This window comes from Salpingoeca rosetta (genome assembly GCF_000188695.1).
Source record: "Salpingoeca rosetta unplaced genomic scaffold supercont1.27, whole genome shotgun sequence".
NCBI lineage: Eukaryota > Choanoflagellata > Craspedida > Salpingoecidae > Salpingoeca > Salpingoeca rosetta.
Genome location: NW_004754907.1, coordinates 299,968 through 314,967, shown reverse-complemented (window position 1 = coordinate 314,967; position 15,000 = coordinate 299,968). Strand labels below are relative to the sequence as shown.

At 55.3% G+C, this 15,000-nt stretch overlaps 8 protein-coding genes across 8 annotated transcripts in view; 4 read left to right on the top strand and 4 right to left on the bottom strand.

Annotated features, from left to right (window-relative positions):
* Positions 1 to 565, bottom strand: part of PTSG_08983 (uncharacterized protein) — a gene marked incomplete at its 5' end in the record, with an annotated part of 1,857 nt that extends 1,292 nt beyond the window's left edge. The window contains one exon of the mRNA XM_004989724.1: positions 1 to 565. This exon is cut by the window's left edge and continues 1,292 nt beyond it. Within this exon, the coding sequence (XP_004989781.1) occupies positions 1 to 565 (565 nt within the window).
* Positions 566 to 837: 272 nt separating this feature from the next.
* Positions 838 to 3,128, bottom strand: PTSG_08982 (uncharacterized protein). The gene has a single exon (XM_004989723.1). It carries the CDS (start codon positions 3,005 to 3,007, stop codon positions 1,172 to 1,174), a length of 1,836 nt encoding a protein of 611 aa, XP_004989780.1. The 5' UTR covers positions 3,008 to 3,128; the 3' UTR covers positions 838 to 1,171.
* Positions 3,129 to 3,706: 578 nt separating this feature from the next.
* Positions 3,707 to 5,740, top strand: PTSG_08981 (uncharacterized protein; the record flags this gene model as incomplete). The annotated part of the gene is made up of 6 exons (XM_004989722.1): positions 3,707 to 3,758; positions 4,015 to 4,256; positions 4,575 to 4,749; positions 5,019 to 5,072; positions 5,245 to 5,394; positions 5,721 to 5,740. The coding sequence occupies 6 exons, from the start codon at positions 3,707 to 3,709 to the stop codon at positions 5,738 to 5,740; spliced, it is 693 nt and encodes a 230-aa protein (XP_004989779.1).
* Positions 5,741 to 5,788: 48 nt separating this feature from the next.
* On the bottom strand, positions 5,789 to 7,586 carry PTSG_08980 (uncharacterized protein). Its single transcript, XM_004989721.1, has 4 exons — positions 7,407 to 7,586; positions 6,991 to 7,199; positions 6,634 to 6,748; positions 5,789 to 6,358 (listed from the first exon to the last, which is right to left on the bottom strand). The coding sequence occupies exons 1-4, from the start codon at positions 7,524 to 7,526 to the stop codon at positions 5,939 to 5,941; spliced, it is 864 nt and encodes a 287-aa protein (XP_004989778.1). The 5' UTR covers positions 7,527 to 7,586; the 3' UTR covers positions 5,789 to 5,938.
* A 191-nt stretch (positions 7,587 to 7,777) lies between these two features.
* On the top strand, positions 7,778 to 8,941 carry PTSG_08979 (uncharacterized protein; the record flags this gene model as incomplete). The annotated part of the gene is made up of 1 exon (XM_004989720.1): positions 7,778 to 8,941. One exon carries the CDS (start codon positions 7,778 to 7,780, stop codon positions 8,939 to 8,941), a length of 1,164 nt encoding a protein of 387 aa, XP_004989777.1.
* Positions 8,942 to 9,255: 314 nt separating this feature from the next.
* Positions 9,256 to 10,535, top strand: PTSG_08978 (uncharacterized protein; the record flags this gene model as incomplete). Its single annotated transcript, XM_004989719.1, has 5 exons — positions 9,256 to 9,353; positions 9,534 to 9,819; positions 9,976 to 10,050; positions 10,179 to 10,336; positions 10,493 to 10,535. 5 exons carry the CDS (start codon positions 9,256 to 9,258, stop codon positions 10,533 to 10,535), a joined length of 660 nt encoding a protein of 219 aa, XP_004989776.1.
* Positions 10,536 to 12,254: 1,719 nt separating this feature from the next.
* On the top strand, positions 12,255 to 13,257 carry PTSG_08977 (uncharacterized protein; the record flags this gene model as incomplete). The annotated part of the gene is made up of 2 exons (XM_004989718.1): positions 12,255 to 12,677; positions 13,011 to 13,257. The coding sequence occupies 2 exons, from the start codon at positions 12,255 to 12,257 to the stop codon at positions 13,086 to 13,088; spliced, it is 501 nt and encodes a 166-aa protein (XP_004989775.1). The 3' UTR covers positions 13,089 to 13,257.
* Positions 13,258 to 13,427: 170 nt separating this feature from the next.
* The window catches only part of PTSG_08976 (uncharacterized protein), a gene marked incomplete at its 5' end in the record, with an annotated part of 5,898 nt that continues 4,325 nt past the window's right edge, over positions 13,428 to 15,000 (bottom strand). The window contains 2 exons of the mRNA XM_004989717.1: positions 13,428 to 14,438; positions 14,728 to 14,784. Coding sequence (XP_004989774.1) covers positions 13,806 to 14,438; positions 14,728 to 14,784 — 690 coding nt within the window. The 3' untranslated portion in view covers positions 13,428 to 13,805. The remainder of the gene's footprint in view (positions 14,439 to 14,727; positions 14,785 to 15,000) is intronic.

The window sequence follows — 15,000 nt, the reverse complement described above, 5'->3', positions numbered from 1 at the left end:
TGCCAAAGTCAATCGCAGAGAGGCTGTTGTCGTTGAGGAACAGGTGGCCGCCAACAGTTTCGAGGGCCCCAAAGCGGATGCTGCTGATGCTGTTGCTGCTGAGGTTCACCGTGCCCTGAACGTGGGTGAGTGTGTTGCCAAAGTCCACGGCGGTGAGCTGTCCGTTGCTGCCTTCGATGGCGCCAATGTGGGAGACGTTGACGTCCGTGAGATCGAGGGAGGTGAGGGAAGAGGCCAACGTGACAGAGCCTGTGACCTTGTGCAACTGGTTGAAGGCTTCGCAGCAGCAGTTTTCCACGGTCTCCACCTCGGTCGTGCCAAGGTGGATCACGGTGGCGCGGGAGTCTGGGTCCGTGCAGTCGAGTGTCTCGACGCTTGGCTTGCTGGAGTGGTTGCGATTGATGACGACGAGTGGCACGGCGATGGCCACTGCCACTGCCAGCACGACGACCACGGCCAGGAGGATTCGTGTCTTGGACCAGCGAGCACTCTTGGACGTGCGTTTCTCTGTGTGCTGGTGTGTGTCCACCAGCCTCGAGCTGGAGTTGACGCGTTGCAAAGGCATTGTGTGTGTGTGTGTGTGTGTGTGTGTGTGTGTGTGTGTGTGTGTTCGTGTGTGTTCGTGCGTGTGTGCTTGAATGAGGGTCGTGTACTGGTTGTTTTCTGCAACACTCAGTGGAACTGCTCTCTTGTAAATGACAAGCTCCAATCCAACGATCCACGTGCCATCACCATCCATTCGCAAAAAGTGCGGCCTCAGTGAAAGTGATGAGTCATCATGCCTTCCAGCTCCAATCATCAACGCTCATCCTGACACGAAAGGACGAAAGGACAGTTGCCTGAGTTGCGTCCAGTGCTGCTGCACTGCTGCTCTGCTGGTGACTCACTGCTCCAATAGTCAGTCTAGAACGGTGCACTCAGCTCACACTCACATCAACTCACACTCGGGGGGCACAAGAAGAAGAAGTACAATGACGCAACCGAAAGTAACGAAGCAAAGAAGGAAGAACAGACGAGCAGGCAGGCAGGCAGGCAGGCAGGCAGGCACGCACGCACGCACGCACGCACGCACGCACACGTACGCACACGTACGCAGAAGCATAGCAGACACAGAAGCAAACACACACACACACACACACTCACTCACTCTCTCTCAACCCACTCAACCCACTCAGCAGGCCGCTGGGCAGTTGGTGGTGGTGACTCCACCAGGGACATAGATGCAGGAGGCAAGACCACGGCAGTTGACGCTGTTGAGGTCAAAGTTGTTGGCAAGATCAAGCTCCCCATTGAAGCTCGTCACGCCATCAAGGTCAAACGTGGTGAAGTTGGCATAGAAGAACCGCAGGGAGCCGCCAATGCTTGTCAGGGTGTCAAAGTCGAAGCTGGTGAGACGGTCGTTGTAGGAAAAGTCGATGGTGCCCCCCACACTCTGCATGTTGGCCAGGTTGATGCTGGTGATGCTGGTGTTGGTGAAGCTGAGATCACGGCCGACAGACTGCAAGCTGCCGAAGCTGATGCTGGTGATGGCCGGGTTGCCGTTTGTCTCAACGTCGAGACCAATGGTCTGGATGTTGCCAAAGTCAACGCTGGTGAGCGCGTTGGCCCTCAAATCCACACTGCCGCCCACGGCGGTGAGGCTGCCAAAGTTGATGCTGGTAAGGGCGTTGGCCGACAAGTCGAGGTTGTACACGACAGACGTGAGGCCACCGAGGTCAACGGTCGTCAGGCTGCAGCGGGCGAGGCTTAGCTGCCCGCCAATGCTGGTGAGAGCACCCAGCGACACGCTCGTGAGCATGCTGTTCTCGATTGTCACGCTGCCGGCCACTGTGGCGATGGAGGCAAAGTCAAGCGTCTCCACCGCCGTGCTGACCATGGTGAGATCGCCGCCGACGCTCGTCAGCGCACCAAAGTCGACGCTGGTCACGGAGTCAGTGCTCATGGTGAGAGAGCCACCGATGCTGGCCATGGAGGCAAGGTCAATGCTGGTGAGGTTGGTGGAGTCGAGGTACAGGTAATCGCCGATGGCGGCAAGGGCGCCAAAGTCCACGCTGGTGAGGCTGCTGGAATAGCGCAGGTCAAGGCTGCCCGTGATGTCCGTGACACTGGAAAAGTCGAGGGATGCGAGCGACGTGTTGGTGAGCACGATGAAGGCATCGATGACGCTGATGTCACCAAACCCAACAGACTGAAGAGGGTTGCGCGCGTCGCCGGTGTCCGTGGCGGTGAAGTAGCTGCCCAGTCGCGTGTTGCGGCCAAAGTCGATGGCGGTGATCTGGCTGTTGTCCAAGGCCACGCTCTTCACCGTGCCGTCGGTGAGGCCCCAGATGTTTGGCCCCACGTAAATGGTGTCGTCGCCGACGTGGGTGAGGTTGGAGAAGGAGAAGGACGTCAGCGGGTTCCCGCTCACGTTCAGGCTGACGCCGACAGTGGAGAAGTTGCCAAAGTCAATCGCGGAGAGGCTGTTGTCGTTGAGGAGCATGAAACCACCAACACTCGTGAGGGCCCCAAAGCGGATGCTGCTGATGCTGTTGCTGCGCAGATCGAGGATGGCTTCAATCTTTGTCAGGGCGTTGCCAAAGTCCACGGCGATGAGCTGTCCGTTGCTGCCTTCGAGGGCGCCGATGTAGGAGACGTTGGCGTCCGTGAGGTCGAAGGAGGTGAGGGAGGCGGCGAGCTTGACGGAGCCCTCCACGCGCTGTAGCTGCTTGAACTCCTCGCAACAGCAGTTCTCGACGGTGATGACCTCGGTGATGGCATTCTTGAGGATGGAGGCGCGGGAGTCTGGGTCGGCGCAGTCAAGTGTGCCATGTTTGGACGACGAGCTCTGGCTCGTCACCACGGCGATCGGCACGACGACAACTGCCACAATTGCCAAGGACACGAGGATGGCGAGGGCAAGCTTCATGCCAGAGATGCCACCGGCACTGCCGCCGCCGGCGTGCGCGCTGCGACCTGTCTCCTTCATCTCCATCAGCTCCGAGGAGGAGCTCGAGTGCTGCGCCATGCTGGGTTGCTTGGGTTGATGGGGTTGGTGGATTTGGGGCTTGGGGGAGGGGGGGGCGAGCAGAGCCCGAGGAGAACTACAAATGAACGAGAAGCGGATATGATGGGTGAGTGATGGGTGGTAGTGGGGAAAATGAAAGGAAGGAGGAACAACATGGCAAAACAAAAAGGCAAAAACAACAAAGACAAGCGAAAACAGCAAGCGAAAGAGCGAAAAGAGGAGCACATGCGCGAAGCGCTGAAGCATGTGTTACATGCCGAGCGATGTGAGGATGTTGTTGTTTGCTGGTTTGAGGGCGTGGCCGGTTGCGTCGGCAAACAACAGCAGTCAAAACCGTTTTGAGGTTTTGGTGGGCCAAAGCAGTGGCGAAGAGAACATACACGATCGATCTTCGAGGGCGCGTTGTGGCGTGGGTGTGGCGTTTCGGGGTTTTACTGTTTTAGGCAAGCAATTGCGCAATGTGCTTGGACGTTTGTGGCAGTTGCGCAACGTGCAATGAGCGCCTGCAATTTGCAACGGCAAGGCTGACAGTGATGACTCATGCGTGCATTTCGTCAAGAGGAAAAAGGCGGAAGAGAGGGAAGAGCACGCGCAGCAGTGGAAAGCACCATTCACTGTTGCTGGCAAGAAGAGTGCACCGCTAACCAACCGCCTGCACTGCTGACTGTGAAACCAAACAAGCAAAGAGAAGAAGCAAAGATGCTGCGGTTCCTTGCTGTTGCTCTCGCCTTTGCGGCTGTCGCCGTGTCAGGTGAGGAGGAGGAAGGGGGCTTGTTGACATGGTTCACTGTATTCCCTTCGTGTCTCGCTCTTACTGTTTGTGGCACACACACACACACACACACACACTGTGACGACACGCACATGCTCACGCACTCACACACAAACACACACAAACTGACCCACACTCACACATGTTCAAGCACACGCTCACACATGTTCAAGTACACGCTCACACATGTTCATTCACACACACACACACACATGTACACTGTGCCTGCCTGTAGCTCTGCCTGTGGAAGAGCAGACGGAGGGTGGCGTGACGACGCCCATCCCAACCGGCAACTTTGTCGGCAACGTGGCCATTGTGCCGTACACCCGCAAGTCCGGGGGCTACGCGTGCACGACTTGCAGTCCTGTCACCGCCCCTGCTCGCTTCCTCTTCTTCAACAACGCCATGATGCTCAACATCTCCTACGCCAGCTCCGGCTCCTGCAGCCTCAACACCCAGGGCTACTACTTTTACAGCGTGAGTGTGGCGTGTGTGTAGTTTGTGTGTGTGTGTGTAGTTTGTGTGTGTGGATGTTTAGTTTGTGCGCATGTGTGTGCACGTGTGCATATTGTGTTTGCATGACGGTGCTTGCAGGCTTGAAGGAAATGTGCTGCTGGCAACCCTTTCCATCTTCACACGAATAGCACCTACTGCACTCATGCCCTCATGCACTCATGCGCTCATGCACTTCCCCCTCCTACGCGCACACACGCACACACACGCACACACACGCGCGCGCGCGCACACACACACACATACACACACCCACGCGCGCGCACACATGCATACGTGCAGCTGGCCCCACATAGCGGTGGCGCGTACCCATACTACTATGTCGGCCAGGTGCAGGTTGAGAACGCTGTGATCCCCGTGTGCTTCTACTTTGACTACACGGTCGGCAACTTCCGCATTGTCCTCGACGGCCAGGGCACATGCCCTACCGCCAGCCAGGCTCCCGCCTGCCAGAACGGTGCGTCTCTCTTGTACTTGGGGAGTGGCCGGGGTTGGCGGTCAGAGCGCGGCGTGTTGGTTTTTATTGCTGTTTGAGGGCGCGTGCTGTTGGTTCTTGTGATGGCGTGTGGTCGTCACGGGGTAGCTTGTGCAGGCCGCACATTCTTCAAGAAGATGCACCCCTCTGGCTCCGTGTGTCCATCTGGAGCTCACACGGGCAAACACAACAACGTCTAACGCTCGCGCTTGTGCCATTGTTCGTGCGATTGTCCATGTGCTGCTGTTCAGGGTGGACCCCCGGCACCGTCACGCAGAGCTGGAGCGGCTCCTTCACATCGTCCAGTGAGTGGCGGCTTGCTTGTGGTGGTGGGGGCGCGGGCGGTTGGTGATAGTGGCTTGGGGAGCGGTTAGTGTCACCCATCACACACACACACACACACACACACACACACACACACACACACACACACACACACACACACACACACACACACACACACACACACACTTGCAGGCCTGCCCTCTGGCGACTTCTTTGGCAACATTGCCATTGTTCCGTACACGAAGAAATCTGGCGGCAAGTACACGTGCACCACGTGCGCCCCCGTGACCTCCAAGGCCACCGCCACATGGAACGGCGACCAGTTTTCCCTCTACATCAGGGGTAGGTGTAAGCTTGGGGGGGGGCAGGGGCAGGCGGAAGAGAATCGGGTGTGCACGATTTTGGGGGTATCTACTCTTGTTGACTCGTGAGCACTTGACCATGTGCGTGCTCTGTGTTATTGACACACATGTCCACGCACACACACACACATACACACACACACACACGCACGCACACACAGGCGCGTCGTCGGGCGGGTGCAGCCTGAACCTGTCTGGGTCATTCGTTTACTTGTTCACTCGACATTTACACACGTGCGTGCCCTGAGGTAACACCACACACGAATCACGTGTAACGAATCATGCGCCAAAGCCACACCCGACCAGGTGACAAACGCCAACGATAACGCTCTTGCCATGGACACACACACACACACACACACACACACACACACACACACACACACACACACACACACACACACACACACACACAAACACACACACAAACAAACAAACAAACAACACATACACCACCACCACCTGAAATTTGCTTCCCCGTATCTCTCCCCGCTCCTCTCCCAGTCTCTGTTTCGACGTCCTATCTATTCGCCGTAGTCGTATGTGAGCCCCGTGCCCTTGAGCCGCTCGTCGCAGTACCGCGTGAAGATTTCGTTCTGCCGAACGGTGAACACGTCCTTCCAGTTGCCCTTGCCGCCGCGTCGGAGGTGCTGCGCGTCACCCTGCTCCGTCGCGTGCTCGCTCGCCGTGATCCACTTGCAGTCGGCCAGCGGGTTCTTCTTCATTGAGTCGAGCGTCGACATGCGTGCAACTTCCGCCACCGTCTCATCTGACACGTCCTTGCCCATAAAGTCCGCAATCTTGCGCACGGAGCCGGGCATGTCGGCAATGATGTCCTCGTAATGCAACCACAGCGCACGTGGCACCTGTCCGCTCTTGTACCGCTCCCACCACGGCAGGTGCCAGTCGAAGAAGTTGTTCGACTCGATCGTGTTCTGCATAATCTGTTGCGATGTGTTGTTGGGGAGAGAAGGGGAGGGAGAGAAGGGGAGGGAGAGAAGGGGAGGAGAGGTATTGTGAGGCCTGAGATGAGGAACAAGTGACTTAGAAGGACAGGGGTCACAAGTGAGACGCACTGTCGCGCTTCACAAAGACAGACATTCACACAGACAGACACACACACACACACACACACACACATGGCGCCCACGCCGTGGTGGCACATGGATTCTTCCCTTCTTTCATTCACTCATACATACACAAAACAACTCCATCCAACCTTGTTGTAGAAGAAGTCATCCCATGAACCGGCGAACGACCACGTCTTCTTGTTCTTCATGTGGTGGTACATCGACACCATCGTGTCCTTTGGGTTGCGTGTCACAAAGATCATCCTGCACGGGAAGGGATGAGAGCGGAACAGTGACAATGCCAGCAATGCCAGCAAGGGCGAGAATCCGACACACACACGCACACACACGCACACTCATACATGTATATGCACGCACACCCACACACACCCACACCCACACACACACACACACACCCCCCCCCCACACACACACACACTCATACATGTATATGCACGCACATCCCCCCCCCACACACACACACCCACACGCGCATGCACACACACTTTGGTTTGCGCCAGTCTCCTGGGAAAAGGTGCGGGGAAGCGTGGGACTTGAAACAGCGCAGTTTGCGTTCCTTGAGGCCCTCCAGCGTGTAGGTGCCGTTGCAGTAAGACGCCTCCAGCCACGGCACGCCAGCCATCATGTGATGGTCTGGCTGCTCGCCTTCATGGTTCAGCAAGTGCACAATCTGCTGCGTCACCGTCGTGCCGCACTGTACGTGTGTGTGTGTGTGTGTGTGTGTGTGTTGAGTGGATTGAGGACAAGACAACGCGAGTGCGAGGCGGTAGCCAGGAAGCTTAGTGAGGAGATGGCACAAGGACCGCGAGCTGCTGCATCCCACCACCAATCGCAATCACACACGCACACACACATACACACACACACACACACACACACACACACACACACACACACACACCTTTGGGAACGTGAGGATGAACAGGTCATCTTCGGTCACAATGTCTGCATCCTTGAGCTCATTCACACCTTTCTGCGTGATGAAGCTGGGGTACAACACCCCGCCATCCATCATCGACATCGTGCCTGCTCTGTGTCGTTTCCACTGGCTGGCGCCGAGCTTGCTCCACAATCACTGTTTGGCTCGAAAATAAGAGTAAGACTTTCAATAATCGTCCACAACCGCAAGAAGTGCCGCAAACAGCTCATCATAGACAAACAAACACACGCAGGCACACGCACTGGCTGCGATCGAAGAGGAGGAGAACGATGGGATGCCTGCAGGCACGAGGGATGGTGTTGCTGTTCCCCTCACTGCTGATATTGATGGCGATGCCATCCATGCGCAACAGCGTTCTGGGAGAGGTGGTACTGGAGGAGGACGATGCGGGCGCGTTTCACATCAACACCACTGATCCAATGAGCCAGCCCGTGTTTTTGAATGGCGTCAATGTGCACGAGATGCTCAGCACGCTGATGAGTACTGTGTCGGAGCAGCAGAGCGCGATCGATCGCGTCTTTGGCAGCAAGGTGTGCACCCTGAGCGCTCAGACGTTTGGGCAACTCGGCTTCACGACAAACAAATGGCTTGGCGGCGTTCTCGCCACCAACGGGCTGATCTACGCCGCACCATCCAAATCACCCTCTGTGCTCATCATCAACCCCAGCACAAACACCGTCGACATCACCACAATCCCAGGACTGGGAACAGACAACGGCAAGTGGGCGGGTGCGGTACTGGCACACAACGGCCTCATTTACATGTTCCCATCCAACAGGGACACAATGCTCATCGTCGACCCGAATACCAACACCATTGACACATCAAGCATCGACTCCCTTGGATCCGGCAACTCCAAGTGGAAAAGTGGCGTGGCAGCCAGCAACGGTCTCATCTTTGGCATCCCATCTTCTGCCACGTCTGTACTGATCGTTGACCCTGAAACGAACACAGCCGACATTACCACGCTGTCCGGACTGTTGAGCCAAGACTACAAGTGGTACGACGGCGTGCAGGCAGAAAACGGCCTCATCTACTGCATTCCTGCCATGGCTTCCGCCGTCCTCACCATCAATCCCGAGTCCCTCACGATGGACCTGACCACCATCAGTGGCCTTGGCACGGGTTTTAAGTGGCTTGGCGGCGTGCTTTCACGCAGCGGTCTTATCTACAGCATCCCGGCTCACTCAGCGACGACACTCGTCATCAACCCAGTCACAAACACCACCAACGAGCTGCCTGTCGTTGAGGTCACCAACTTTCCGAAATGGGTCGGCGGTGTGCTCGCACCCAATGGCAACATCATTGGCATCCCATACAGCTCTTCGGCAGTTATCGTTGTCAACCCACCCACCAACATCACCGACACCAGAATCATCAACGACCTTGCTGGATCCTCCTTCAAGTGGTGGCATGGCGTGCTTGCCAACGATGGTCTCATCTACGGTATTCCATACAATGCGGATTCCGTCCTTGTCATTGACCCGGGGTGCTGAGGTACAGCGACGTGTGTGTGTGCGTGCGTGCGTGCGTGTGCGTGCGTGCGTGTGTGTGTGTGTGTGTGTGTGTGTGCGTGCGTGTGTGTGTGTGTGTGTGTGTGTGTGTGTGTGTGTGGTGGGTGTGTGCGTGTGTGTGTGTGTGTGTGTGTGTGCGTGTGTGTGCGTGCGTGTGTGTGCGTGCTTCCCTTCTGTTGCTGCTCCCTTTTCCCTTCTTTGGCTATGCGCTGTTTGTTTGTGTGGGCTTGTTAGCTCTAGAAGATACACAGTTGCTTCCTAGATTCCGCCGTCACCTGAACCTTTTGGTGTGAGGGATGACTGCTACTTTTTACATCAAGAGGACTGAGTCTTTGAGTGCTGAGGATCAGGAGCGCAGGAGCGCGGAGGCGAACGCTGAGGGCGCTTCCCTCTTGTCATGCCCCTCCTAACTCTCACAACGGTGGCACATCGATAGTTCACTGGTGTGCGCGTGAATCTTCTAATCTTCCACACGAAACATAAACAACTCCTCTCTCAGCTTCGTCCTGCAGTTTCCCTCTCTCCCTGACTTTCTTGTGTTCTCCTTAACCTCGACGCTCTGACTCTCCGACAGGGTGATGGATGCGCGGCGGGTGTTTGTTTTGTGGGCCACCGTGGCCACCATGATCATGCTTGAGCTTGGGTTTGTACGCGGCCAACGGTCGGAACCTGCTAACACCACGGCAAGTGATTTCGGGGACGCGTTGATTTTGACGGACGACCAGGGCAACCTGCAGCTGCAAAGCGGTGCAAACGGGAGCGTTTTGATTGGCGAGGTGGACTTCAACGAAGTCGTGGCTCAAGTGCAGGCCCTGCAACGTGAGCTGGCGGCAACCCGAGCCTGCACTGCGCAGGGGAAGGTGAGCATGGAGCAGCATTCTGAGCAATCTATGTTTGTTCTTTGTTTCTGCAATGAGTACGAGTGCACCCTTTCAGAGAAGCAGAGAGGCTCCTTGTAAGTCACCATCTCGAACGCCAGGGGAGGCTTCTCATTCATGTTCATGAATGCACGGCAGATCCTGGTCGGAGATACATGCGTGCCCCCAGGCTTGGGTCAGCATGCGTTCTCCCCTGCTTCCAGCTGCCAACAGGTACGTCTGCTCATTCAGAACCTCCAGGCTTCCAGGCTTGTTGGCAAGCGTTTAAAGCAGACGAGCAGGGTGGCACGGTTTGATGCGTCCTAATTCACACGAATGTGCATGTCTGTCTCTAATCGCAGTTGAAAGAGCTCGGATTGCCAACGAATGTGTATTTCACTGGAACATCAGCGCCAGCGTCGCAAGTATTCTGTGACATGAGCACAACACCAGCCACGAGCAACGGCAGCGGTGACTCAAGTGAAGCCCCTGCTCGGTCGTGTAAAGCCGTGAAAACATTGTGAGTTGCTGTAGTGCTGTCAAGGGGCTGAAAGAGGTCGCTGCCCTACCAACACCACATAGTGAAGGGAGGATTAGGTTTGTTCAGTTTTCGATCCGCAAGGATGTCACCGCATGTCACACCTTGCCATGGCCTATCGCGTGTTAAGTTTCCCAGCTTCTGCAAATGGAACAAAATGGATATCAAGAAACGGTTCTGAACCTTTCAAAGTGTGTGCAGGCGATATTGTTCATTCTCTGCTTGAATATGCCGACCCTTTTAGTCTTTTGCCTTTCTAACCACCTTCAGGTGACGTGCAATGACGGTTTTGTTGAGTTGGAGGTGGTTGGAAGTGAGTTCTCATCAACAGGCTGGATATTTTCTGCTGGGACCTTAAACAACTGGTACAAATGTGATTGTTCGGCAGCAATCAGTCGCTTGCACGTACGTACGGTTGTTTGTTGTGGCTCTCTCAAGCTACTGTCATATTGTGCTCTTGTGGTGTTAACATCGCCTTCCACCGACGAGCGACCGTCAGTGTAACGGCCACAGCAACACTCATTTCAACCCTTGTTTTATTTCTGACATGCATCACATCATCTGTTCATCTGTTCATCTGTGCTTCCTCCTTCGCCCAAGGATCGCCAAGGCCAATGGTTTGTGGGTAAAATCCCGTCTGTTGTTGGAATGCAACAATGCGGGGAGTTTTTCGACATTTCGTATCGGTCTGGAGGTCTGGTGTTGACACCACAACAAGTCTTGCACGTCTCATCCTTGAGCAAAAGCAGATCCAATCGCAACTTTGATGTCGGTCTATATAGCGAAATGATGTTCCGTGGTGCGATGTCCGTTGTTGTTGTTGTTTGCTTTGTGCTGCTGTTCTGCACACGCGTCTTCTGTTTTGTTCATGCTATTTTCACCTTTGTTGTTGTTGTTGTTGCTGTTGTTGTTGTTGTTGTTGTTGTTGTGAAGGTGTACACCACATCCTGCGACGACAATGGACAGGCACCGAGTGGCCATTGGATCGCTGTGGAACAAACTGAAGGACAAGGGAACTTCAAGCTACAAGACTGTTCGAGTGGTGAGGGGGGTGATCAAAACCAGCCTGCCCCAAACCAACCTCTCACACATGACGAGGGTTGTTGCGATTTCACACTCACCAATGAATTCGATTCCTTCCCTTTCCCTCTTCGCGCGTGCGCCTCCATCAATACCGGCGGTGGTGTTGCCCTTACCTTCAGCTCGCGCACCCTCCGCATTCAGGAGGGATGAGCGACTGAGGGAGACACAAATGCCATTGTTGTCTTTGCTGTGTGCACCTGTGCACAGGTGCACTGTTGCGTTGTGCTCTTGTGACGGCACTGCCCTGCGTTTCCACTCTTCCCTTGAGCTGCCACTTTTAGAATTAGAAACCACTTAGTCTCTGCATTTGTTATGCTGTTTGATCACCCACGTATGGCCCGAGCTGTCGTGTCGGCACAGAGACACGGCAACCTAGTAAAGTCTGTTGCCTGTTGCGATGCAGGCAATCCCACGCCATATCATCGCATTTTCAGCTTCACCGAGTTCTCTTACTTGTTGCTTTGTTGTTTGTGTTCGTTCCCTTCCTTCTTCCTTTCATTTCCCCCCTTCTTGAGCTCTTCCATTTTCTTGCGTTCACGAAGTAAAAGGTTCAAAGAGGTCCGAACAAAGGAACAAGTCAAGAGTCTGGGACTCTGGGACTCTGGGAGTGAACCAAGGAAGCAAGGAACCAGGTCTCTAAGTCTCTAGGTCTGGGTGGAAGGCTAGGGGAAGGCTGGAAGGAATGAGCGGTGCTGTGCTCTCTGTTTGGCCAGCCACCTCGAACTTTCTCCACACCACTCACCACTTTTCCACATCCACAACAAACCAAAACAAACAACAAACCAAAACAACCTTCTTCTCCTTCGCCTTTCCGACCATGAAGCTGTGTTCAGTGTTTGCTGTTGCCGTTGTGGCGGCGATGGTGGCGGTGTTTGCTGCGCCGTCCTCGGGCTACTACACGGCCAACGTGTTCTTTGTGAACCTGCTGAACGAGACGCTTTCGTTTGGCGGGTGCAGCGGCACGAACGGCACGCTTCCCGTGACGCCACAGTCCATCATCCCTGGCCAGGCCACGCGCATCTTCATCAACACCACGGAGAAGATGGAGGATGTCAGCGGCATCTGCTGGTGGAGCATGCGCAGCAAGGTTGCCTGCGATCCCAACCCTCCTCCATCGCCGGCCACCTCCTGTCCCTTCATCACATGGCAGCGCACCATTGTCGTTGGCCAGGAGGACATTGACTGGGAGATTGAGACTCCCGGCCACTACGGCATCGGCGACGTCACCCTCACCAAGCGGGTGAGCTTTGCATTTCGTGTGTGCATGTGTGTGTGTGTGATTGTGTGTGCATGCGCATGGTTGCGTGTGTGTTTGCATGCGCATGCTTGCTTGTATGTGTGTGTGTGATTGTGCTTGCTTGATGCGTGTGTGTGTTTGTGTGTGTGTGTGGTTGTGTGTGCATGCGCATGCTTGCTTGTATGTGTATGTATGTGTGTGGTTTTTTTCTGAGTTACAAGGCCATGCTGCAATTTCGCATGTGCGCGTTGGCACGATGGCAAGTGTGATGACAGCATGTCGCAATGCAGCAGCGATTCACCCCCTCACTGCCCCATCCCTCGCTCTTCATCACAGATTGGTCACCAGAGCAAGCAGTACTGCATCTGCATGCCCACGGAGTCCGACTGCCAGTCGGTCTGCAAGGAGAACTGAGGGCTGATGCGAATCAGCATTGTGGGTTTTGCTGACACTCAGGCTTGCCCTCGCTCGTCAGCACGTTGTTTGCGATCCCTCATTCGTTCCCCTTCCCACCTCCCTTTACCCTTCTTTCTCTGGGGCTGCGTTGTCCAGCTCGCTCCCCACCTCCCTTTACCCTTCTTTCTCTGGGGCTGCGTTGTCCAGCCCGCTTCCCACCCCCTTTACTCTTGTTCCTTGCGTTACCTGGCAGAAACCATCGCTGTCTGCTCCCCTCCCTCGTTCTCTTCGTCTGTTTTCACCAACAGTACAACCAACCAACAACAGGCAAGCAAGGTGCAAGGTGCAACAGGAGTGTGGCACAATCGTGTGTGTATTTTATTGCACGGCAAAGGCAGCCCAGCTGCGTTCACCATGTGGCAGTCTGAAAAGTGCAAGCCGGAGAAGAGAAGGAAGGAAGGGAAGGGACACGTGTCTGAAGGGAGAAAACGAGCAAAAGGAACGCGCTTGCACCGGACAGAGATGAGGAAGAGATGTACATGGCACGTACACGCACCACGACAGTGACAGTGACAGCGAATAGACATGATAAGTCCACAGGAATGGCACACACACACAAACACATACACACACACACATACACACACACACATACACATACACGCAAACACACACATACACATATACGCAAACACACACACACATCCACACACACACACACATGTACACACATGGTCAAGCAGTGACGCTGTTGACGGTGCATGCACTCGCCGCGAGGTGTGCGCTGCTGGTGGTGCTGGTGTTGAATGCATCTGCAGCTGTGATATGGAGCGTGCTTGCAAGCAGCGCCTGCCCCTCTGCCTGCAGGTCGTTACTCACATCAAACCGCAGGGCAGCCTGCACACACTGTGCCAGCGTCCGTCTCAGCTCCACCACAGGCGGTACATGTCTGCCCAACGCCCCATCACCATCACCATCACCATCACCACACACCCCATCCACATTTTGCTGCTGCTGCTCGGATGTGGTTGAGGATGAAGACGCTGGTTGCTTCGCCTTGTCGCCTTGTCCTTGTCCGTCTTCTTGTCCTTGCTGCTGCTGCTGCTGCTGCTGCTGCTGTTCTTGTCCTTGCTGTAGTTGCCCTTGCTGCCCTGGTGTGGTGTGTCCTTTGTGTTTCTCCTCCCCATCTCCGTGCTCTCCTGGTGCGATTGCGGGGAGGGTGTCGGCGGCGCGCGCGACAATGGCCAGGAGGACAGCAGCGCACCGGCAGCTGTGCGTGTGTGCAGCGGACAGGCGCGCGTCGAGTGACGTCGGAAGAGCGGACCACAGCTCCGGATCCTCGCATGCAGCAGCGAGCACGGCATCGTTCTGGCGGAATGTCACGGAGCAAGGGATGGGCAGGTGCAACATGTGAGGAGCAGTGGCAGTCCGTGTGTTGTGTGTGTGTGTGTGTGCGTGTGTGTGCGTGTGTGTGCGTGTGTGTGCGTGTGCGTGCGTGCGCGTGCGTGTGTGTGTACATGTGCGCGTCTACGAACACTCAAGTATGCTCAAGTACGTGTGTGTGCGTGTGTTTGCGTGTGTCATATAAGCACAGGCTTGCGAGCAGCAAACGGTTTTCCGTATCAACAGGTGCATGGCTGAAGCACTGACGACGCACCCGCAGGCAGATCTGGAACACGGCGACAGCGAGCGCACGAACGAGCACATCGGGGTGCTGTTGGGAGAGCGGACAAGAGGTGGTGATGATGAGAATATGCCGGGAACGCATCGGAACAAAAGGATTGGAAGAGAAAGCACACACACACACACACACACACACACACACACACACACACACACACACACACACACACAACAACAAACAACACTACTACACACACACACACACACAACAACAACACACACAACAACAAACAACACACACACACAC

Coding starts and splice junctions, on each gene's coding strand:
- PTSG_08982 (XM_004989723.1), bottom strand. CDS start 3,007: ATGGCGCAGCACTCGAGCTCCTCCTCGGAGCTGATGGAGATGAAGGAG.
- PTSG_08980 (XM_004989721.1), bottom strand. CDS start 7,526: ATGTCGATGATGGATGGCGGGGTGTTGTACCCCAGCTTCATCACGCAG. Junction 6,749..6,990: donor GGAGACTGGCGCAAACCAAA/GTGTGTGTGCAT, acceptor CTTCCCGTGCAG/GATGATCTTTGTGACACGCA. Junction 6,359..6,633: donor ATGACTTCTTCTACAACAAG/GTTGGATGGAGT, acceptor ACATCGCAACAG/ATTATGCAGAACACGATCGA.